The 24,041-nt window shown below is 33.2% G+C and overlaps 1 protein-coding gene across 2 annotated transcripts in view; it reads right to left on the bottom strand.

Annotated features, from left to right (window-relative positions):
* Window positions 1–24,041, bottom strand: part of OTUD7A (OTU deubiquitinase 7A) — a 387,007-nt gene that overhangs the window by 132,404 nt on the left and 230,562 nt on the right. For both annotated transcript variants that reach the window (XM_051980945.1, XM_051980946.1), the window contains one exon: window positions 23,563–23,717. In XM_051980945.1, coding sequence (XP_051836905.1) covers window positions 23,563–23,713 — 151 coding nt within the window. In that variant the 5' untranslated portion in view covers window positions 23,714–23,717. The remainder of the gene's footprint in view (window positions 1–23,562; window positions 23,718–24,041) is intronic.

Genomic DNA, 24,041 nt, shown 5'->3' with positions numbered 1-24,041 from the left:
TAACATTATGTGCTCAAATTATTTCTTTGTGTCGAATTTTGGTAATTCTTGCAATATTTCAAACTTCATTATTATCATATCTGTTACAGTTTTCTGTGATCAGTGTCCTTAATGTAATTATTGTAATTTTTGTGGGACACCACAAACTATACCCATAAAAAAAGGTTAATTTCATTCATAAATATTTGTTTTGAGTGTTCTATCAACTAGTCATTCCCCCATCTCTCTCCCTTTTTCTCAGGTCTCCCTATTTCTTTCTTTCTTTCTTTTTTTTTTTAATAGCTTTTTATTTACAAGATCTATGCATAGGTAAATTTTTCAGCATTGACAGTTGCAAATCCTTTTGTTCCAACTTTTTCCCTCTTTCCCCCCACCCCTTCCCCTAATTGGCAGGTTGATTATCCCCATTTTATAATTGATCTAGTCAAGATAGAAATTGTGCAATATACATATTTCAGGGTCACATAGCAAGAAAGTGTCTAAGGCCAGATTTGAACTTAGATATTCCTGACTCGGGGTTCAGCGCTCTAACCAGTGGGTCACAAAGCCACTAGAGCACTAGAGGAGATAAAAATTGCTGTTTAGCCACAGTGGAGATTGCACTCTAGTAAACAGTTATAACATTGAACAGACAGCTTAGATTGGCCAAAACACCGAGTATATGGAGAAGAGAACTATATGAGAAAGGTGAAAATGATCCGATAGAGGTGTACTGTGGGGGACTTGGAGTGGGAGGCAAAGAAGCTAAAATTTTATACATAATAAACAGCAACATGGAGACTTTGGGGCAGATAGATGAGAGGACTACATAAATACATAAAGAAGATGACTAGCAGTAGTGTAAAAGGTAGAACATGGAAGCCAGAGCAGCATGTTATTGAAATTATCTAGGTAGGTGGTAATAAAATTCTGAGTTAAAGCAGAAGCAGTAGGTTTGGAGTTGTGATAGATATTGTGGATATTATAGCAACATACATTTAAAATTGTAAGTAACCTTAGAGGTCATCTAATTCACTCTTTCATTTTGTAGATGAAGAAGTACTTACCCAAAGTCATGCAGCTAATAAGTCAAAGTTGAGATCTACATTCAGATTATCTAACACAAATCTTGCACTTTTTCTATTATATAGTTGTTTAGTCATTCATTCCTGTTTGATTTTTCATTACCCTGTGCACCTCATGGAATTTTCTTAGCCAAGATACTGGAGTGGTTTACTATTTCCTTCTCCAGTTTTATTCAGACGGGGTTAAGTGATTTCTTGGGAGTCACACAACTAGTAAGAGTCTGAAGTAACATTTGAACTCTTGTCTTTTTGACTCCAGACTGCTTTATCCACTGTGTCACCTCACTTCCTCTCAAAGAATTAACTTGGTTAGGACCAACCTGGCAGTTGGTCACATTTTCCACTCAGTAACTATTTAATTAATCTAGAAAGTTCTGAGGGATGGGAATTGTGTTTTCAGTATATCATCATACCAATAAGCTATTTCATTTTGTATTTGGCAAAAAGAATATTATTTTTCATCACAGCAAAAAAGCTTCTTACTTTGTTCCTTGGTACCAGAACATTAATTATTTCAAGAAATAGTAAATACCCTTTTGAGAGGATAGACAAGTCAGAATTTGCTTCATGTTTACTTTTGGGAACTATTCCATCACACATACTGTGAGTTCAGCAGTTCATGGGGATGGTTTAAACACTGTCATCCTTGTGCTCCTGGCATATATTGTTTGGAGAATGCAAATTCAGACTTGCACGTAGAAATGACTTGAAGATATCTTTTCAGAAAACAGAGCTAAAAATAAAAACACAGATTCCAGTTCTATTTTCCACACAGGAAAACAGATTTAAGTTCCTCTGACTATGATTTTGAGGTCGTTTTGCTTGTTTGTTTGCTTAAAACAAAAACAAAAGCCAGAATTCACCCCCACACACCAATAGTGGGCTGAAAAATATTTCAAGTGGGGATAAGTTATGTAGGACTCAAAATAGTCCCTGATTCCAGTTATTGCTTTAATTTAGTTGTTCTTTCTTCATTCCCTCAGGGTGAATCATTTATATTTGGGTTTTGCCTTGAAAGAGATTTACCAATTAGATAATTTAATGAAAAGTCTCCCATGGAAAGATTATTGGATCTAGAGTTAGACAATCCAGGTTCAGATCCTACTTATGATATTTTACTTATGTGAGTGTGACTATATACCTTTTTTTCCCCCATTTTTCTTTTTCTTTTTTAAATTATAGCTTTTTATTTACAAGATATATGCATAGGTAATTTTTTAGCATTAACAACTACAAATCCTTTTGTTCCAACTTGTTCCCCCCACCCCCTCTCCCAGATGGCAGGTTGACCAATACATGTTAAATATGTTAAAGTATAAGTTAAATATAATATATGTATACATATCCAAAGAGTTAATTTGTTGTAAAAAAAGGTGACTATATATCTTAATGACCTCCTCTATAAAACAAGGATATTGAGATAGCTAGCTTCTGATGCCTCTCCAAACTGTAGCTCTCTAAGGAGATGACAAAAAATATATATACAGCAATAGCTATGTCATTGACGGCTCCGAGTAGTGCCTGAGAAATCAGAATCGGCCTTGTCTTTATGAGGGATAGGGCTGGTGGGGAGGTAGAGGGAAGGAGCAGCCCTTCCTGATAGCAGCAATAGTGACTAATAACCATGCCATTTATATGAATAGACATTTGCAAGTCATGTCTTCCTAAGTTATGGTCTGCCTGTATTTGGAATCAAAACTGCTTGATTTTAAATGTCTGTCCTCAAATCTTCTAAGCTGACTAGACCATCAATTATCAGGGACAGCCTCTGGAATTATAGTCCTGCTGGTGACAAATGGGCCAGTTTTTAATCTTTTTGTATTAATAATTTGATAATTGTGCTTATTCTGGTGATTTTTCCCCTAATGGGTAATGTCACTGCAAATCTTCCTTATACTAAAACTCACCTTTCACTATTTTCCCTCCGAGAAACTCAATGAAAGCAACTACAGAGTAAATTGATGGGGGGAAAGAAGAATTCATTGATTTTTAGACTCATTTTCCAAAACAGCTTAATCTTGAGACTCCAGGCCAAATAAGAGTTCTGTTAATTATGTGAAAATTTCTAGTAACCAGGTTCTCATGAAATTTGTACAATGCTGCAATGAACACCTATAATTTTACATCTAACAAAAAGATTCCTTGACACCCCACATTCACAAATATGCACTAAAACAAAAAGAAAGAATTTACAGGGTAAAATATAGAGAATGAGGAAGAAAAAGGAAGCAACTAATTTAAGCAATTAAAAAATGCTATTATAGAAATGGAAAAAAAAAGTTTTTCCAGTTGTACCTTGTGGTATAGGAGCATGACATTTAGAGCTGGAAGGACAATTTTAGCAATTTTAGAGTTTGATAACCTTAATTTTATACATGAGGAAACTGCAGTTTATAGAAGTAATGTAACTTACTTAATTCACACAGCAATAACCATATGTGATCTATACAGTATAAGTAGAAGATAATTTTGAGGTATGGCTTTAGGAATGAGAGGGACCAGAAAGGTCTTCTAAAAAAGAAGGGATTTGGTCTGAGTCTTGAAGAAAGTTAGAGTAACAGAGAGACAGATATAAGAATAAAGACCATTCCAGCAATGGGAGACTGTCACTATAAAAGCAATGAGAAGGACAAAAGATACTGATAAACAATGAATAGATTAGGGTAGCTGAATCATCGATATATTGGATTATTTGCCATCTAAGGGAGGGAGTGGGAGGAAGGAGGAGAAAATTTGGAACACAAGCTTTTGCAAGGCTGAATGTTTAAAAATTATCCATACATATGTTTTGAAAATAAAAAGTTTTAATTAAAAAAAAAAAGACAGGGATTTTTTTTTAAGACAGGGATCTTAGTACATGCTTACATTTGAGCCTAAAAACATGTCTGGTATGTGAGATGAAGGTGGAGAAACACATAGTGAGATAACCAACCACTACAATCAGTTGATCTTAAGTCAAGTCTCCCTTGTATATGAGCTTTCATATTCTGTCCCTATTTAGTTATAAATCTCCATAAAAGGGGAAAAGAGATTCTTTGGTTTTAAAGCAGGCCTCAAACTATGTGAAGCAAATTCCCAGTAGCAGATAATCACATCTCAGAATTTTAAACAATAAATTGCAGCTGTGACTGCTTAGGACTATCTTGAGATAGCTACCTTCTCTCAACTGCCATTCATTCTTTAAAAAGCCTATGCAAGGGAGCCAACTGAGAGCATGCTCCACTTGATAGACAATGAAAATCCTTTGAATTACACTAAAGGGAGAGATTTTTAAATATGTCATCAGAAGAGATCAACATCCCATCCTAAGCTAAAACTAGTTTCACTTTTAGATGTATCTTTAGGGTAATGTGTAAACTATGTTCACAAAATCAACAATATTGAGCTTATTTGACTAATGTTGACAAAGAGCTAATTGGTTACCAATATCTGACATGTTTGGAAAAACTCTTTTGTTGATATGATATAGGTTCTTGGATATTTTAGCTGGATAATGTCAATATTGACTGGCTATTTAAAAAAAATCATTGCATAAAAACATTTCACTTTTATCCTCAGCATAATCATGGTGAATAAGGTAATATAATCTTACTATCCAGTTGCAAATACTTGTGGGTTTTTTGGTAACCAAAGAATATTTCATTAAAACATTGAGGTTTAAAACAGAAATTCTTGAAAGAGCAACATTGCTCTCAAAGAGGTTCTTAAATCCCCAAATTCACTCATAGCTTAGAGTGTGAGGACCCCTGAGATAGAGACGCATCTCCAAAAAATATTGCTCTGGCATACTGCCCATGCTTACTTAATTTGTTTTCAGGGTGGAATTTTTTTTAAAAAATGCTTTCTATATCAAGGAACATTTTTTAAAATTAGAAAATATACTTCAAAGTATATCAAATATAGTTTATATACAAATCTAGTTTTATATTAAAAATATTAAAAACCATGCACATAATGTATATATGCCTCAATCTATAATTGTACCCTTGTAGTTTGCCTGCCTACCATGATTCATCTCTACCCCAAATTTAACTGCAGGGTAAGAGCAGCAGTCTTCATGCCAATGGAACTGCTAATTAGGTGTACTAAAGCAATTAATGGGCAAAAAGCAGGGGAGGATGCTAAAAATCACAATGTTCTAATGGCAACGGTCATTGATGATTTATGCTCGATCATCAAAAATAAGGGAGAGCAATAGCTATTAAGAATAATTGAACTTAGATAAAGAGAAGAAAGGGGCCTAACTTTTCCAATTATGAGACAGGCCAAAGAAAACCATTTATAAACTAGGACTCAACATTTGCAAAGCGCTTATGAGAAAAATGCTGAATGCTATTAACCATCAAATCCAGTTCAGAGAGATGATAGTATAGCCCATCATTAAAAGTCAAGAAGTTAAGTAGGTTTGGGAGATAAAGGGAGGCATACGGATAAAAATGAGTACGAAATAAGAAAAGAATTATGGGAAAAAACCTATTCTGCCACTGACCTAATTATAGTAATTCAGCTTTACAAATAATTTTTAAAAAAAAGTGAGAAAAGAATTTTGCTCATTAAGTTTCTTATTGCTATAATCATATATTTCCTTCTCTTCATCAATACTTATTCATTCATCTATTCAAAACATATTTTCATGAATGGCTCTCTTAAGGATATTTTCTTCTTCTGCAAGAATACTTTCTTCTTCTGCCCTTATTACTAAATTATAATCACAAAATTTGAGTTAAAAAATAAAAGTAACGAAAAGAGTAACTCAGGTTTATACCCCAAACTATGTGGCAAAACTATTTCTGGTTCTCATGTGCTGGAGCAAGGCCTTTTTTTGGGCAGGTTTTGTGTTGAACTCTGGAATGGAAATTTATGGAACATATGTAAACTTCCCTTTGTGGGTTATTCAGTCATATCTAATCTGTGATCCCATTTGTTATTTTCTTAGCAAAGATCTTGGAATGGTTTGCCCTTTCCTTTTCTAGTTCATTTTTTGTAGATGAGACAAACAGGGTTAAGTGACTTGCTTAAAGTCACACAGAAAGTATCTGAAGCCATATTTGAACTCAGAAAGAAAATCTTCCTGACTCTAGGCCTGGTACTCTCCACTGTACTAGCTAACTATACCAAACTTCCCTATTTTCCTAAATTGAGGTCTGTGGTTCAGTTATAGAATAGTAATTTGGTTATTTTATTTTTTGTTTCATTTCCAATTTTACCTCTTGATATTAGGCCAATTAATTGGTCTTGGTTTTTTTTCAGACAATCCTAACATTTCTCTTCCCTTAATTCAATCTGGGATTAGATTCATCTGCTTCTAACCTCCTTTAGAATTTTTATATTACCTGTTGGATAAGGGTCATCTGAACCTAATAGGAGATAAAAATGGAATGGAAAGCAAAAGGCTTAGAGTTAGCTATATTGGCTAGTACTGCTTAAATTAATGCTTAAAAGATGAACTAAGTTCAAACTCTGAATTCTTCATTGTACTGCCTATGTGACTATGAATAATTTCCTTTACTCCTCAGATTCTCCATCTTTAAAATGATGGGTTTGGAATAAATGATCTTTAAAGACCATTCTGATTTGAATTCTTATAATGCTATAAAAGAATGTTTTGGAATAGATTTCATTTGTCTCATATGTCTAAAATTCCAGGCTGTTATATGTAGAAAAGAGATTAAAATGTAATTTGAAAATATATAACAAAAACAAGTAAATGTACAAAAGAACATAGGTCTTATAAAAATGTGGTTTTCTAAGTCAATTTTTGGCCCATGGTTTTCCTGGTATATAACTTAGAATAACAACACTATTCTAGATGGATCAGTCCTACATGAGTAGATTCATATATCTGGTCAGTTCTGGAAGTATCTCTGCCCAAGTCACAACATAACAGTATTTCATAATCTTGAGAAAATCATCTAAAAGTATGATAAACCTTCATATATCACAATTAGTGGTAGAAAGAGAAAATGATGACCAAATAAAATGATAATTCAAGAAAGTTAATTTATCTTCTCAACCAGGTGATTCCAGACAAACTCTAGAGATGTCTTCCAATAGAATAATTTGAAAATAAATATTAGAGTAGGGCAGGGCACTAAATACAATCTCATTGAAAGTGAATATCTGTGGTTTCACATTGGAGATGTGACTAAAGAGTTATTATTTCAAAGTCAAAAACTAGATATTGTTATGGTTCCTGAAAGTCTCTTTCTATGGTTAATTAGTATTTGAAATAAATGGTGAAAGTGGGAAAAACTTGCTTTATAATTACATGCTTATTTCATTTGATTGAACTATCCACAATTTAAATGGAAGGCTAAGATGCCAGTGATTGTTAAACTGCAGGGATGCTAGGTATTGAATATCAAGATAAAACTTTACAAATTCTTTTCACTTGCCCCTTTAATCAAGCAAATTGTTAATGATAAGAGCCCACTTAATTAGTACTTCAATGACTATGGATGGGCCTGGAGATAGACTGTGTGTGTGTGTTTGTAGAGCTTTAGCATCAAAAGCTTGGGGCCTAGGCTACAGCTTTTTTTTTTTTTTTTTTTTTTTTTTTGCTTTTGACCAGAAAAACTCATTTGCATTGGTGAAGAAGGTAATGAGATCACAGAGTTTTTGAAGTAGGGAAGATGAATATTTAATGGAACTCAAATAATACAAGTTGAGAAATCCTAAAACCTGCAATCTGAGTTTCATGCAAAGGATCTATGAATTAATTGATAAATATCTACCTGCCATACAACAATGTACATTATAATCCACCTGTGACTTCTCATCTGATGCAATCATCATCCACTGTTGTAACAAAACTCTTCCCCAAAGTTTCCAACACGTGGAGAGCTTTCTCTTAGATAATGTGATATTTGTTATGTGAGCACCAATGGAATGCAATGTATTATTCTTGCTAGGAGTGACCACCCCTTCTTCCTGCAATATATCTCTCTCTAGTGATACCTTTTATATCCTTGTGATGTCCAGTTCTTTGATAATATTAAGAGGCTAGTGAGATAAGTTTAAGGAATATGGAGGAGGACAGAAGTTTGCCTTAAGTAATATAAGCTTTATCATGGCGATATATCCAACTGTTCAAAGGTAAGTATCCAAAAGCTCAGCTGCTACTGTGACATGCTTGGGGACATATATAGCCTTTCTAATGAATTTGAGTTTGATGCTTATTTTTTTGTAGCCAATTATCTGAGCCTCTAAGTGGCCTAATTAGGACATGAGTGTGAGTGAAACTCTGGCTGATAAGGAATGATTGTGGCCAACTGGTGCTTTTATGTGTCCAGTTAAAGGATTACTTTCTGGTACCATAATATGCTCCACCAGAGGTTTTTACAATATCCACTCAGACAACGGGATGGCACATTGGACTTAATGATGGCCTTGGAGTCAAGAAAACTTGAACTTGATCTTAGATGCTTACTTGTTGTATGACCTAAGGCAAATCTTTTAACCTCTTTGGTTTTCAATTGGTTCCCTTCCTTTTCTAAATTTATGACTCTTTTATTAACCAAGTGGGTGACCTGCAACTTTATTTAGAGACTGATATTTCATGCTTTGTATCCATACAATATCATGAGAAATATTACTATTAAGGAGATGGGCTTTTATTCCATGTAGAAGCTTGGGATCATTAAAAGCCTTGAATGGTTTCCTAGAGGTATTCCATCCTAAATTCTTTTGTAGATAAAATTGATTACATATCCGTAGTATCTGCCCAAAATACTAATGAACTAGTTGTAGGAGTTACCTACTCAATTCTATGTGATTGTCCATAAATAGGAACTGTTCATCTACTTGGCTTCTCCATTTTATATAGACCAAAGACCAATGGATAATAACAAATTTCTTTTAAGAGATATAGGAATATATTCTAGACCTTAATGAAATTAACAGAATCGTACCTACAAAAAGGAGCATCTGGGAGTTCTCACTATCTAGGGAATTTCTTCTATTTGGATTCTCTACTGGACATTCTCCATCACAGCAGCAAACAGTTTTGGTGAGAATGGGTCTATCTGTTTTATGTCTTTTTTGTTATAAATTTATACCAGAATCCTAGATGGGAGCAGCTAGATGGTACGGTGGTTAGAACATTGGAGTCAGGAAGACCTGAGTTCAAATCCAGCCTAAACTACTTATTAGCTGTTCCCTAGACACATGATTTAACATTGTTTATCTCAGTTTCCCCATTTGCAAAATGAGTCAAAGAAGGAAATGGTAAACCACTCCAATATCTTTGCCAAGGAAACCACAATGAGGTTACAAAAATTCAAACATGACTAAAACTACAGAACAACAACAACACAAACTTAAATAGGTCAAATTGGAGCAATTTTAATTTCACTCCGCATATTCTCATTTTTATTCTTTCTTTTAATTTTATATGTTCCAACAATATACAGAGAAGTTACAAATTACTTTTACACTCATAATCAGTTATTTCCTGTTGTAAAGATATAGTTTACTTAGTGCTCCTAACTCCATTCTGCTTGCAAACATAGTCATTTTGAAAATATAAACTCTCAGTTTTCAGCCATTTCTCTGACTCCTACAGCAGAACAATTTTTGTCTTTCTGGCTGTTCTGCTACTCTCAGTTCCATAGCATTACTGAAGTGAGACTGCTACTCCTTCTGCTATTGACCTACACTTATATATTGTGACTCTGTTCATCTGTCATGGCAATATCTAACAAAGTCACTGTATAAGTGTTCATTGAACTTCAAGTTCCTTTTATTTATTTGACTTCCTTACAAAAGCCCATGGGCTCAGTGAAATGATTCTTTCTATTCCTAAAGAGTATGGCAAACAATATTGCTTTCATATTTTGCTGACAGTGACTGGGAAGTTACTGATGGAGGCAATTTATGAGAAATAGGAGAATAAAAATATATAAAAATAAATAGGAGAATAAAAAGACCTGTTTTTCCTAAATATACAAATGTTCCTGAAACCATTTCTATTTTCTACCTCTAGGATGGCCCCCAGTCTAGTACTAAAGATGGCACACTTTTACTCTCCCTCTACCACACATAATTTATGGTTCCCTCTTCATGACTTCAATCCCCTTTCCAAGGTGTGTTCTAGGTTCATTTTAACTTTATATGGCCTATATCAAAGTAGAGGCGAATGAAACAGGTAGCATCTCTTACCTGCTTCAGCATCCCCTAAGGATTGCATTTGTTTTCAATATTCAAAAAAAACAAAAGAAACAACAAGAACAAAACTAGCAGAGAATATTTTTCCTATTCAGAGAAGTAACTCATTAGGGTTGAGTCAAGGTAAAGATTTGTCTTTGTTATCCTTCCCTACTTCAAAGTACACTCATTCTTCTTCTTGTCCTTCATGTTGTCCTATGGTTGCTGAAGTCCCCTACTCTGCATCCTTCTCTACTCTTCCATCAAAATATGAATTTCAATTAAATTTAGAAGCTGATGAGTTAATGCTATGTTCCTTTCATGGATCTGTCATCTCATAGAGGACAATGGCAATACATTAAGCTGAAGGAAAGAAACTCAAATGGAGACATGTTGGTGCAATGGAAAGAACACTGGACCTTGTGTCAGAGGACCTGGGTACTAATTTAGATTTCCTAGTCTTCTATTTATTACACTGGACTATACTTTTCTCATCTGTGAAATAAGGGAGTTGAAGGAAATGAGCTCCAAGATCCTTTCCAAAAACAAATCTATTATCTCAATAGTGAATGTTTTTTTTGGTTCTAAAGACAAGATATCTTGATGTTTTTAATAGATCTTTTTACTTGTTATCAGCAGTACATGCCCATTTAAATTGCTTTTTGAGTAATAAGATATGCTTATCTAGATTTTTTTTTTTACAAGTGTGTTTTAAGAGGAGGCCTGGCTTGATAAGAATAGATATGGTTTGTAACTAGGGAACAGAACAAAGATAATTAAACAACCTGTAGACTGATCCCATGACTGTTTCTTCTGCCTCTTCTTTGCAGGGTACATCATGACAATGATTAAAAAAACAATAATAAAATAATAATGATGATGATGATGATGACAGCAGCAATAACAGTAATAGTAAAAACATATATAGTATAATATAGTCAAAGCAACGGACATGCAATTTCATTTAACCCTTCCAAAGTGATATCTGTAGGGCAAAAACAAGTATTATTATACCTGTTTTCAGATGAGTAAACTGAGAAACAGAAGGATGATGTGATTTGCCTAAGGTTTTACAACTAGTAAATGAAGAAATAGAAATTAGAACCCAGGTCTTTTGACTCCAAATATAGTATTCTTTCCATTATCACATGGCTACCTTCCCAGTGTAAAACACTTGAAGTATATAGTCAGATAACTTCTTCATTTATCTGAAGTGCCTAATGCTGTTATAGTTGTAATAATTGTAGTAGTTTCAGTTGTTGTTGTGTAGTTTACTAGTAGTGGTAGTAGTTGTTTCAATTGTAATAGTAGTAGTAATAATTGTAGTTTCAGTTGTTGTAGTAGTAGGCAGCAGCAATTATCTAGTGCCTACTATGTAGGCACTATCTTAAGAGCTCCATGTCATTTGATCCTCATAACAATCTTGAGAGATAGATGCTATTATTACTCCCATTTTAAAGTTGAGGAAACAGACTTCCCAAAGGTCATATATCTAGTAAATATCTGAGGTAGAATTTGAATCTAAGTCTTCCTAAGCCAGTGTTCTATGTACTAGGGTACTACATAGCTGTTCAATAATGTCTAATGTTTCTTTTGAAATATAAATATGAGTTAAATCCAGAAATGGTTGCTAGCATTTTTTAAAAAACCCAGTGACATTTTCTACTGTCAGATTTAATGCTCTCCTTTATTTCTATCAGTTTCTGCACAGGAATGCAGTGCTATCCTAAATAAAGCAGAATTTATTGAAATAAACTACATTTCTTCATCTTACACAAATATCTCCCACCATATTCCAAAGTGAAATGATAAGAACAGTGAGATTATGTGTAAATGATACTGGCAGATAATGTAGTCTTGACTCATACTCACATCTGTTTGATCAAGCAAATGAACCATATGTTTAAATGATATTTATTTTAATCTTCTCTGTGGATTTAAGAGAATATTCAATATATAACTTTGTATCCTTTTCCAGCAACTGGCATATAGATATTATTTTTATGTAATCACAAATGATTCAATGAATTTTAAATATTAAATTATTAAATCTTAATGTGCAGATCATTAAAGTATTCATGAAACTTCTAGATACTAAATTGCAAAATAAACTTCTATCCATCCTAATTTTCTAGAGTATTAAATATTTTCTAATTTCTGACAAAGAACAAGACTAGACAAGGGAAAAATTGTGGTTGAGATGAACATTTCATCAAATTTTGGCCTTTCATCCTAAGTGTAAGTTGGAGACCTTATGCTTACATATTTTTATCTAAATGAAATATATATTTTTAGAAGTAGATCACTTGAAAGAAAGGTCTTCATGACTGAGTAGCATAGTCCAATACAGAATTGTAGAGAAATGATGAGAAATATATAGTAAAAAGTATAAAAATGAAAATTTATGAATTGTCCATGGCCTATCCTGAGCTACTCTGTCCATTCCTTGCTGACAACTCAGAAAATATTTGGTCAATGTCTTTTTGGTATAGTGTTGTATTATTTCATTTGAGAACAAAAAAGTGTTAAACAGGTGGCCATATCACAAAATGGATTAACATTATATCCAAATATTATGTCCAGAAATTTTTTGTTCTGTGATATATTAACTTTGTCTACTATATCAATCATGCCTACTCAATAATGGCAATAATGTCCATTGCTACTCTTGGACCTGCTCTTTTTTTCTCAATGATCTTTACCTTTAATGACTCACTACCTTATGTAAATACCTTCAAGAACTTCTCTTCCCTTTTGACAAACCAATCTCTTATTTTCTAATAAGAGATTAAACTAAACCTAAGACTATGAAGAATATGGAATGACAGTCACACAATGAGAATCATTAAATATTTGCCTAAGGAAAAATACTATTTCAAATGACTCCAATCACCAATTCATAGATGTTTAGTGATGTTCATTGGAGAAAAGTTAATGAGGAAATTGGTATTCAGGATTTAATTCTTCTTGTCCAGTAAAGTGATGATGTAGAAGTGATAAGAATATTGAGACCAAGAGATCATACCACCTTAACAGTTCATATAGCCCTAAATTTAGTCAAATTTTTGGAAAACATTTTAAGAAATATGGAGGAAATACGGATGTGATATTCATGCCAATTACTCTGTAAGAAATTAGGGTTGAAAAGGAATGAGAGATTTTAAAGAATAATTTTTTTTTTTTTTTTACCAAAAAGCAAGAAAGGGGGAAATTATCTAAAGACAAATGTGACTACATAGATTACTCTCTTATGAACTCAGTTTATGAAATAACCCATCAAAAAGAATGAATTAGGCCCATTTAACACAAACAAATGGTTAGAAACATGGCATGAACTTGTAAGGATAGTGTCAGGAAAAATAAAGTCCTAAATATTTTGAAGCTTGAAAAAATGGCCAGGACTAGAAACAATATACTTTAAATTTTGAATGGAACAAGAACAATGAGAAAGACACCAATCTATTACTTATTAATTTACTTAACTGTTCAACTTCTATTTTAATTCTCTTTTTAATTTTTTTATCTTTTATTAAAGCTTTTTTTCCCCAAAACATAGGCATAGATAATTTTCAACATTCACCCTTGCAATACTTTGTGTTCCAAATTTTTTCCCTCCCTTCCCCATCCCCTCCCTTAGAGACAAGTAATCCAATATATATTCTTTCATACATATTTCCACAATTATCACGGTGCACTAGAAAAATCACATCAAAAAGGAAAAAGAAAACAAAAAGCAAGCAAATAACAAAAAAAGGGAAAATACTATCTTGTGATCCACACTCACTTTCCACAGTCCTCTCTCTGAGTGTAGATGGCTCTCTTCATCACAAGATCATTAGAACTGGTTCGAATCATCTCATTGTTGAAGAGAGCCACGTCCATCAGAATTGATCATCATATAATTTGGCTGTTGCAGTATACAATGATTGATCTCCTGGTCCTGCTCATTTCACACAGCATCAGTTCCTGTAAGTCTCTCCAGGCCTTTCTGAAATCATCCTGCTGGTCATTTCTTACAGAACAATAATATTCCATAACATTCATATACCATAACTTATTCAGCCATTCCCCAACTGATGGGCGTCCACTCAGTTTCCAGTTTCTAGCCATTACAAAAAGGGCTGCCACAAACATTTGCACATGTAGTCCTTTTCGCTTTTTAATGGTCTCTTTGGTTTACAGGACCAGTAAAGACACTGCTGGATCAAAGGGTATTCACCATTCAAACTCAGAGGTACCACGACATACCTCTCACATTGGCTAAGATGACAGGAAAAGATAATAATGAATGTTGGAGGGGATGTGGGAAAACTGGGACACTAATACATTGTTGGTGAAGTTATGAACTGAGTCAACCATTCTGGAGACAATTTGGAACAATGCTCAAAGGGCTATCAAATGGTGAATATCATTTGAGTTGTTGTCTTAATTTGCATTTCTCTGATTAATAATGATTTAGAACATTTTCCATCTTCTCTCTCAAGGAGAAAGACCTCAGTACTTATAAAGACAGGGGGAACACATAATTAAGAAGGAATTTAGTCTAACATACTTAAGGTGATAGTTATAAAATACCCGGCTCTCTTAAATTTAATGAATTATGAGAATGAGAATGAGAAAAAAATGAACACAGAACCACCATGAGTAATTTTTGGATAATTAGAAATGATTCTCAATGATTGCAAATGGTAAAATGTTGCCTCAACTTTTGAAAAGTTGAGAAAAAAGATTCCAGAATATATAGATTGGTCAATTCAATGTCAATCCTCAGAAAATACTTTAGGAGAGTTTATTAAACATTTGGCTTGACAATTGCTTGAACATCAGAAACCAATATGAGTTCCCTAAGAACAATTCAAAATAATCTAACCTTATCAATTTGTCAATGTTTATTAAGTTAATAAATAAGGATTATCCTATGGACATAATGTATTTTGATTTTAACAAGGTATTTGAAAGCAATTTTCACAATATCTTCATAAATATATCTATCAGAACTCAAGAGTTCTGGAGTTAATCTTTGGCAATTGTCAATGCTGTAAAATTACCCATACATATAACTTGTAAAGAAAAAGCTATTTTTAAAAAAGAGTTCTGGAGTTGAGAAACTTTATAGAAAAAGGAAAGATTTCAGTTGGAAGCATTAAATATGCAGCAGCAAAACGGATTTTGAGGGCATTTGTTATCAAATAATTTTCTGGGTTTCTGCTTGGTCCTGATCTCCATGCTACTTGAACAAATGTTCAAGCCAAAAAGTGTTAGCATTGTTATTCTTCCAGAAACACACAGAAACATCAGAGATACACTCTCTTCCAATTTTAATCTCTAATGTCTCTTAATATTTCAGAGAATCAGAGCAAGTTGAAATATAAAGAAGCTAATGCATTGTGTACAAAGGCTACCAAAGTTACAGTGGCCCACTTGAACTAATAATAAATACTTCCAACTTTCTTTTATAGAGTAGAATTTTTAATGTTATTCTGTAGCAATAGAATATGAACACTAGCTTTTTCATCAATCTTATATTTATGGAACTTGCACAATCCTTGAAGAAATTGGGATTCCTAGATGTTATTTCCTGGAAACACCACCTGCATATTGCTCCCTTACCTGTTGAAGCTATATCACTGTTCATTGGTTTTTGATCTTGTGTACAGTTGAGATGTGTTTGGCAGATTACAGAAGAGTAAGATTACTTTTTAATGATTTAACAAATCTAAAAATATTCATTAATACATTGATGTCTGAAACTGGGAAAGATATAGTTAATTTACTAGATGATAAAAACAAAAATATCAAGAAATTAAAATAGTGGGTTTTAGTGAAAAATCTGAAAGTGAATAGATCAAATATAAAATCTAGCATTTAATCTTAATAAATCATATATTAAAAATACTTCAGTACAGAAAGCCTTTTTATTTCTTAATGAAATCCTTGGGACACATGCTTAGCACTGGAATTTCTGGGTCAAAAGGTATGGGCAATTTTAGTCAATTTCTTCAAACAATTCTTAATTTCTTTCTAGAATATTTAGATCAATTCATGGAATCACCAGTAGTGCATCAGCATGGTTTTCCCCCCACAACCCTTCCAGCATTGACTATTCACGTATTTTTTCAGCTCTGCTAATTTACTATTGATAACTTAAATTATTTTGATTTGAATATTTCTTCCAATTAGTGATTTGAAAGATCCTTTCATATTATTGTTAAGTCTGTAATTCTTCTGAGAAATGTTTGTTTGTGTCCTCTGGACGCTTACTGATTAAGAAACTGCTTTTAGTCACATATATTTTTGTTAGTTATTTACCATCAAACCTTTATCAGAAATATTTGATATAGATTTTTACAAGTTCACTGCTTTTCTTCTGATCCTTATTGCATTAAGTCTGTTCTGCAGAGACTTTTCAATTACATGTAATCAAAATTAACTTTTTTTTTTTTTTTTGGTGACTGCTTCTCTTGTTTATTTGGTTAAGAATTCATTCCCTAACTATAATGATGAAAATTCTGTTTCTCTTCTAATATTTTTTAAATCTGTGAACTTTGATATTGAAGCCATGTATTCATTTTGAGTTTATTGGGGCATATGTTGTAAAATGTTAACCTGTATCTAAGTTTTAGATTAACTTCTGTTTTTGTCAAACAAGTAGGTTTTTCATAGATAACTTATGGTTTTGCCTTTATTGTAGCATGGATTACTGAGTTCTATTATTTCTCATTTTTCCTTGTTTGGTCTTTTTTAAAAAACAATATAATTTTTTTCTTTTTATAAACAATATAATTTTTTTTTTAGTAATCATCAGTTTGAGGCCTTTGTTTTTTCCCTTGGTAGTCTACATTTTTTTGTTCCTCCAAATAAATATTATCATTTTGTCAAACTCTTCAAAATGTGCTCTTGGTAGTTTGATTGTAATAGCGCTAAATCTACAAATTAATTTAGTTTGTCATTTTTATTACATCAGCACAACTCAGACAGAAGTACTAAATCCTTCTTCAGCTGAGCTTTTGTTTCCTTTCTTTATGAACTATTTTTGCTGTTTTTCTGTTAAGGGACAGGTCAATTCTCCGAGAACCTCCACAACTGTGGATCATAACATCTGAAGGAATTCTTTGCTGACTCAGGTGTTGCAGGCTGGGAATGAGATAAATTGGAGGCAGAGGGAAGAGGAGAGAGGTCAGACAACACAATGGCCTCTCAGTCAGAGAGGTCAGAGAACAGCAACGGCCTCTCAGTCTCCTTGTACCATCCTCTCACAAGAGGAGATCCATTCTGGGTTGGGCCTCCAGCAGCCACTGTCAGGTGGGTCCCATGTATTCCAACATTTTTCCTATGCAAACTTTTTTTTTTTTTTTTTAGCTTAACTAATAGTCATTTTTGAATGAAACTTCTTTTTCTCTTATTCCTTTCTGGGTTTTGCTATTACTATATAGAGATGTTACTGATTTTTGTAGGTTTGATTTGTATCTTATTATTTTACTGATCCTATTGTTTCAATTAAATTAAAACTTTAAATACTTTTGAATTAAAATATGTGTTCCCTTTGAGCACTTCTAATATATTCCATTGAGGTCAGTCTTAAAAGAAAAGTTGTATATAAAGCAAAATACTTATAGCACCACATTTTGTAATAGTTATGAATGGAAAATAAAGTAGATGCCTATTAGCAAAGAGTCAAATGAGTTGTAGCACATGAATGTAAAAAAATGTTCCTGTCTTTTACAAAATGATGAATATAATAAATATAAAGAATCATCAGATTGTGAACTAACCTTGAATCTATGAACTAATATAGAATGAAATAAACAGACCCATACATATACATGTATACAATGGACAATGTGAATAAAAAGAAAAACAAAAAAAAATAAAAACTGAATGCTATGAAATTAAACGGTCAAGTTTAATCCCAAAGAAGAGCTATGAGAATGCATATTCCTTCCTTTTCTTCCCCAGAGGTAGGAGACAAGAGATGTGGAACACTGAATAAAATATAAGACTTGGCAATATTTTATTCATTTTTTCTGAACTGTTTTTAAGTGAGGAATGGGCTTTCTGGAAGAAAAAAGAGAGAGGAATACATTGGGAAGTGTCACTAATGTAAGAACAAAAAATTAATAAAAATCATTTAAAACCTAGATACACAAACCCAAGGTGGAAAGATAATGTCTAATAGTTCATTAGAAAACACACACACACACACACACACACACACACATATTACTTGAATACAAACTCAATATGAACCAAAGGTGTGTGATAGTTGCTAAATAAATAACTAATACAATGGTAGGTTATGTTAGGATGATAATTGTCCCCTGGATTCTGCGCTCAGTTGGTTGATAAAATCTAAAGTGTTATATTTAGTTCTAGATAGCATCTAAAAAAAAGAAACCTTGAATGTATCTAAATGAGAAATAAAGATGAAAAATAGCAAACTATCAGAAAGAAGGCTGGTTAAAAGAATTAGCTATGGGTATCCTACAAAAGAAAAGATCAGGAGGATGAATAAAAATCACTTAAAATATTCAAACACAAGTTAAGTCGAGAAAGAATGAGATTTACTCGAGGACCAAAAGGAAGAAAGAATTTTTTTTTTTCAAAAGCATTTATTAAGTACATACTACAGGCCAGGCACTGTGTTAAGCAATATAAAAATATCTCATTTAATTCTCAGAGCAACTTGGGACACAAGTGCTATTATGCTCTCTGCTTTATAGTTGAGGATACTGGAGAGTGACAGGTGAAGGGACTTGCCCAGAGTCACACATCTGGTAAGTACCTGAGGCTAGATTTGAACTCAGGAGGTCCTGACTCCAGTCCCAATACTCTCTGCTGGATCTCTCAGCTGCTTCTATAAAAGTAGATTTTAACTGAACAGCTACTTATTAGAGTCATCCAATCATGAAATGGGTCATCTTGAGAGCTAATGAACTACATCATCTGATAGTCAGATCCCTTTTCCATAGGTTCTCAGATTTTGGGGACAAATCCAGGGAAAAAGCATCTAGACCCTTAAATCCTAGAGAATGAAAATCATTCCTGAATCTTTTAGCTTGTCTGTATGAGACTAGAAGAATCTGAACCTACGCTAGTCTACTTACTTAAATCTGCTAATGAACTGACTTCCAGCTACCACTAAGACTCACATCTAAGAGTTTACTACGCTGCATCATCAGGAATTACCAGGTAATATGCATCACCTTTATGTATTTCCTAATGTCTCACTCTGACTTTGTTTTATGCATCATCCCTTTCCATCTTGAATCTCAACCTTTTCCTTTTGATTGGTCCTTTTTTTGTTTACCTGTACACATGCTTAAGTTACCTTATCCTAAAAGCCACCTCATTTCTTGATTTTTTTTTTAAATCTCAAACTCCTAACTTTTTTGCAAATCTTTTCTTAATTTACATATTTTACATTATAATTATTTACTTGTATGTCTCATATCCTCTATGAATTTACAAGAAAGACTAACATGCTTTGCCAACAGTGCATTCAGTAGGTAGTCAGAAAATGTTTACTGGACAAATTTATACATTTCAGACATTAGTTATAGGTTGGTAAAAGAAATGTTTATTTTTGTGGTATGGGAAGTTACTTCCTGGAAACACAGAAACTTTTAACCCTATAGATAAAAGCCTTAACCCCTTTAAAAATAAACAATTAATGAAAACCGTAGGACTTAAAAATAGATTAAATACACCATGTTATCCACAAGAACCCTTGTTCTTGCAAAAAAGGACAAATTAAGGGATGATCACTCACTTTAAAATGTTCACTGGTAATTTTCTTTAAATATCTATGAACTAGCCTTTGTACAAACAAAAATAATGCAAACAAGATTAGAAGGGAAGCAACCAACTGGGAAAACATCTTCACAGTTAAAGGTTCTGATAAAGGCCTCATTTCCAAAATATATAGAGAACTGACTCAAATTTATAAGAAATCAAGCCATTCTCCAATTGATAAATGGTCAAAGGATATGAACAGACAATTTTCAGAGGACGAAATTGAAACTATTACCACTCATATGAAAGAGTGTTCCAAATCATTATTGATCAGAGAAATGCAAATTAAGACAACTCTGAGATACCACTACACACCTGTCAGATTGGCTAAGATGACAGGAAAAAATAATGATGAATGTTGGAGGGGATGCGGGAAAACTGGGACACTAATGCATTGTTGGTGGAGTTGTGAATGAATCCAACCATTCTGGAGAGCAATCTGGAATTATGCCCAAAAAGTTATCAAATTGTGCATACCCTTTGACCCAGCAGTGTTTCTATTGGACTTGTATCCCAAAGAAATACTAAAGAAGGGAAAGGGACCTGTATGTGCCAAAATGTTTGTAGCAGCCCTATTTGTAGTGGCTAGAAACTGGAAAATGAATGGATGCCCATCAATTGGAGAATGGCTGGGTAAATTGTGGTATATGAATGTTATGGAATATTATTGTTCTGTAAGAAATGACCAGCAGGATGAATACAGAGAGGACTGGCGAGACTTACATGAACTGATGCTAAGTGAAATGAGCAGAACCAGGAGATCATTATACACTTCGACAACGATATTGTATGAGGACATATTTTGATGGAAGTGGATTTGTTTGACAAATAGACCTGAGTTTCAATTGATAAATGACGGACAAAAGCAGCTACACCCAAAGAAAGAGCACTGGGAAACGAATGTGAACTATCTGCATTTGTTTTTCTTCCCGGGTTATTTATACCTTCTGAATCCAATTCTCCCTGTGCAACAAGAGAACTGTTTGGTTCTGCAAACATATATTGTATCTAGGATATACTGCAACATATCTAACATATATAGGACTGCTTGCCGTCTAGGGGAGGGGGTGGAGGGAGGGAGGGGAAAAATCGGAACAGAAATGAGTGCAAGGGATAATGTTGTAAAAAAATTACCCTGACATGGATTCTGTCAATATAAAGTATTATTAAATAAAAATTTAAAAAAATAAACTTAATATAAGCAAAAAAAAATAAAAATAAATATCTATGAACTGCATTATAATTAAAATAAAGTTCAATGGATCAAAATTCAAGTTATGTACAATTCATAATTTTTTTTTAACTGTACAAATCGAGAGATACCCACTCTTCAGCTTGAAATTCCAAATACAGCAACTTATTAGCAATGGCTAACCTTGCCTCTGAGGTATTGTATTTATTAACAATTAAAAATATATTAAAAGTACGATTGCCTGACTTCATTTATGAATTTTGTTAGTATGCAGTCAACAAAAATGCATCTGCAATAGCAAGGAGGAATCATAAAAATATACTTTCAATTTAATGCCTGAATTAAGAGGAACATTTAAAAAGTTCTTTAGTCTCTTCTTCATCAGTCATCATCTTAAGCTTCTACTCCATAATCAAGACACTTCCTTTCTGTCCTCTTAAAATAAACAAGCTAAGAATGCCCCTGAACTCTGTCACTTCAGATACAAGGCCATCCAAGGATTAAATCAGGAAAGATTCATGGCAATGATTCCCCATCTCAAAAGCTAAGCAAAGGGACATAGAGCCTTCATAGGAGGGCAATGGCTTTTAACTATTCAATAGCAGGCTTTTAACCATTAAATTCCCGGGATTAACCATATTCTTATTAGTCATCATTTTCCTCATTACCATCACTTTTCCCCAGGAACTTAAGGCCCTAACAAGCTCTTTTTGGCTTACTGATTTCACTGAAACATCATAATTAAGCTGAGTAACTATTTCATGCACCCAAAAGTTTAATTAATTAATTAAAATACTGAATAATGTTTAATTTTAAACCAGGTTCAAAAGTTAGTTTTCACAGAAACATAAGTTGCTTTTATCACATACTTATTCTTTCTAAATAGATCTAGGGATCATTGTGACTTACAAAACTAGTTTTCACAAGTACCATTTTAATTAAGTAAATCAAAATCAAAATAAAAACAGTAACTTCATTTATACAACAACAAAGAAAATCACGATATAGCATTTTCAGGTTTGGGACTTTTTGCATTAGAAGTTTGTTGAGGAAGTATGGAAGTAGAACCTTTTGGACTTGGAATCAAGACCTTAATTCAGTTTCTACTGCAGATATTTACTGTGTGATCTTAGGCAAATCAGTTAAAAACTCTTTGCTTCAGTTTCTTTATTTGAAATAATGAGCAATTTGGACTTGACAGTTTCTAAAGGTCTTTCTTACTCTAATTCTATGGTCCTATATAGGTAGTATAAGCATTATTGTATCCATTGTACAGGTAAAAAAAAAATGGAGGGTCTAAGAGAGTTAAGACTTGTCTAATATTACATAGCCAATAAGTGTGTAAAACAAAATTCAAAAACGAGTCATTTGATTCTATGACTGGCACTTTTACCACTATACTTCAGTTCAATCATTTTTCTGTTTAGTCATTTATTTCTAAATTCTAACATGCTATTATATTCCCAACTCTCCAAAAGAAGGAAAAAATTACAAACCAAACAATATAGCAGGTATGAAAGTCCACAATAATTTTTAGTCCAAAAAAGTCATGGCTAAACAAATATCCACACAAAACACCATCAACAACCTCATGCTGCACTCATTTTTTTTAACATAGCTAATGATATCTGTTCTAAAATAATTCTACAAGCTGAATGTTATCTGCTGCTACTCATGAGTAATTCCTACCAACTTCTGTGGAAGCTGTGTGGGTGTTTGACAGAAGAATTTGGCCCAAAATGTTTTTCCAACTTAGAATTAAACTAAAAAGTTAAGGTCACCCATGGAACCATTTTCTTAATTGTTGTGCTATATTTTTGCTCATTGGAAAAAAGGTCTAAAATTAATCCATTTCAACCTCTATTTACTCATCTGCCCACGATGCAAGAATTGCAACAATGCAATTCTGTAAGAATTAGTAAAAAGCCAACCTAGCTAATGGCTTAGGCCCAGTGAGCACTTATGTTTTCTTGAATGTCAGCAGGAGTCATATCTGAAGTTAAGTTGATGCTAATAATGATGTTGACACTTTTCACCAAATACTTATCAGGTACTCTTTAGTTAAATCAGGTACTCTTTAGTTAAATTAATTGAAATAATAAAATATTGATTATTATTTGGCCACACATAAATATGTGCTGAATATTTATTTCTATGGATAAAATCTCCTCATGCATCTTCTCTAATAACAATTCTGTCCTTTCAAAAGTGACAGCAATAATATAATTTAATTGTTGACTTCTCACAAATGTTGGATGTTCCAAGTCCTGACTCATCTCTCTATATTTCACTTTCTCATTTAAAAAAAAATTGAACAAAACTAATAGATTAAATGGCAAACATTTTTAGGGGGGGTTTAAGCTTACTCACCTTCCAGCAGGTCTCTTGCCAGACCTGGTTCTGCCCCTGTGGACCGAACAAAGTCTGACAGGACTGCGTCCATATCAAGAGTCATGTGATCATGTAGAAGTGCTGCCCAACACTCAGCAGAGGTGGGATTCAAGAGCAGACTAGAAGCCATCCATCTGCAAGGAAAAAGAAAGATGGAATCTCATTGATAGCACAATACAGCACCAAACACAAAACACCAGTAGAGAGTAGTTAACCATTTCTCTTAGACACTATTTTTATGTAGCTAACTTGGGTATCATCCATCTTGCTCAACATACAAAATGTTTTCAACATTTAAGACTAATGATTATTCTTGTGAATGTTGAATAATTCACTTTCTCCATTCAGCAAGAGCTTGGCAAGGGTAACTGCCAAATATAACCTGACTGTACCTAAGATTTGTGAGCAACAGTTCATAGAGCAATCAAATACTGAAAAATACAAATTGCATTTCATAA

The sequence above is a fragment of the Antechinus flavipes genome, chromosome 2, assembly GCF_016432865.1.
Source record: "Antechinus flavipes isolate AdamAnt ecotype Samford, QLD, Australia chromosome 2, AdamAnt_v2, whole genome shotgun sequence".
Taxonomy (NCBI): domain Eukaryota; kingdom Metazoa; phylum Chordata; class Mammalia; order Dasyuromorphia; family Dasyuridae; genus Antechinus; species Antechinus flavipes.
The sequence above is the reverse complement of the archived record's forward strand: the minus strand, read 5'-3'. Positions and strand labels throughout refer to the sequence as shown.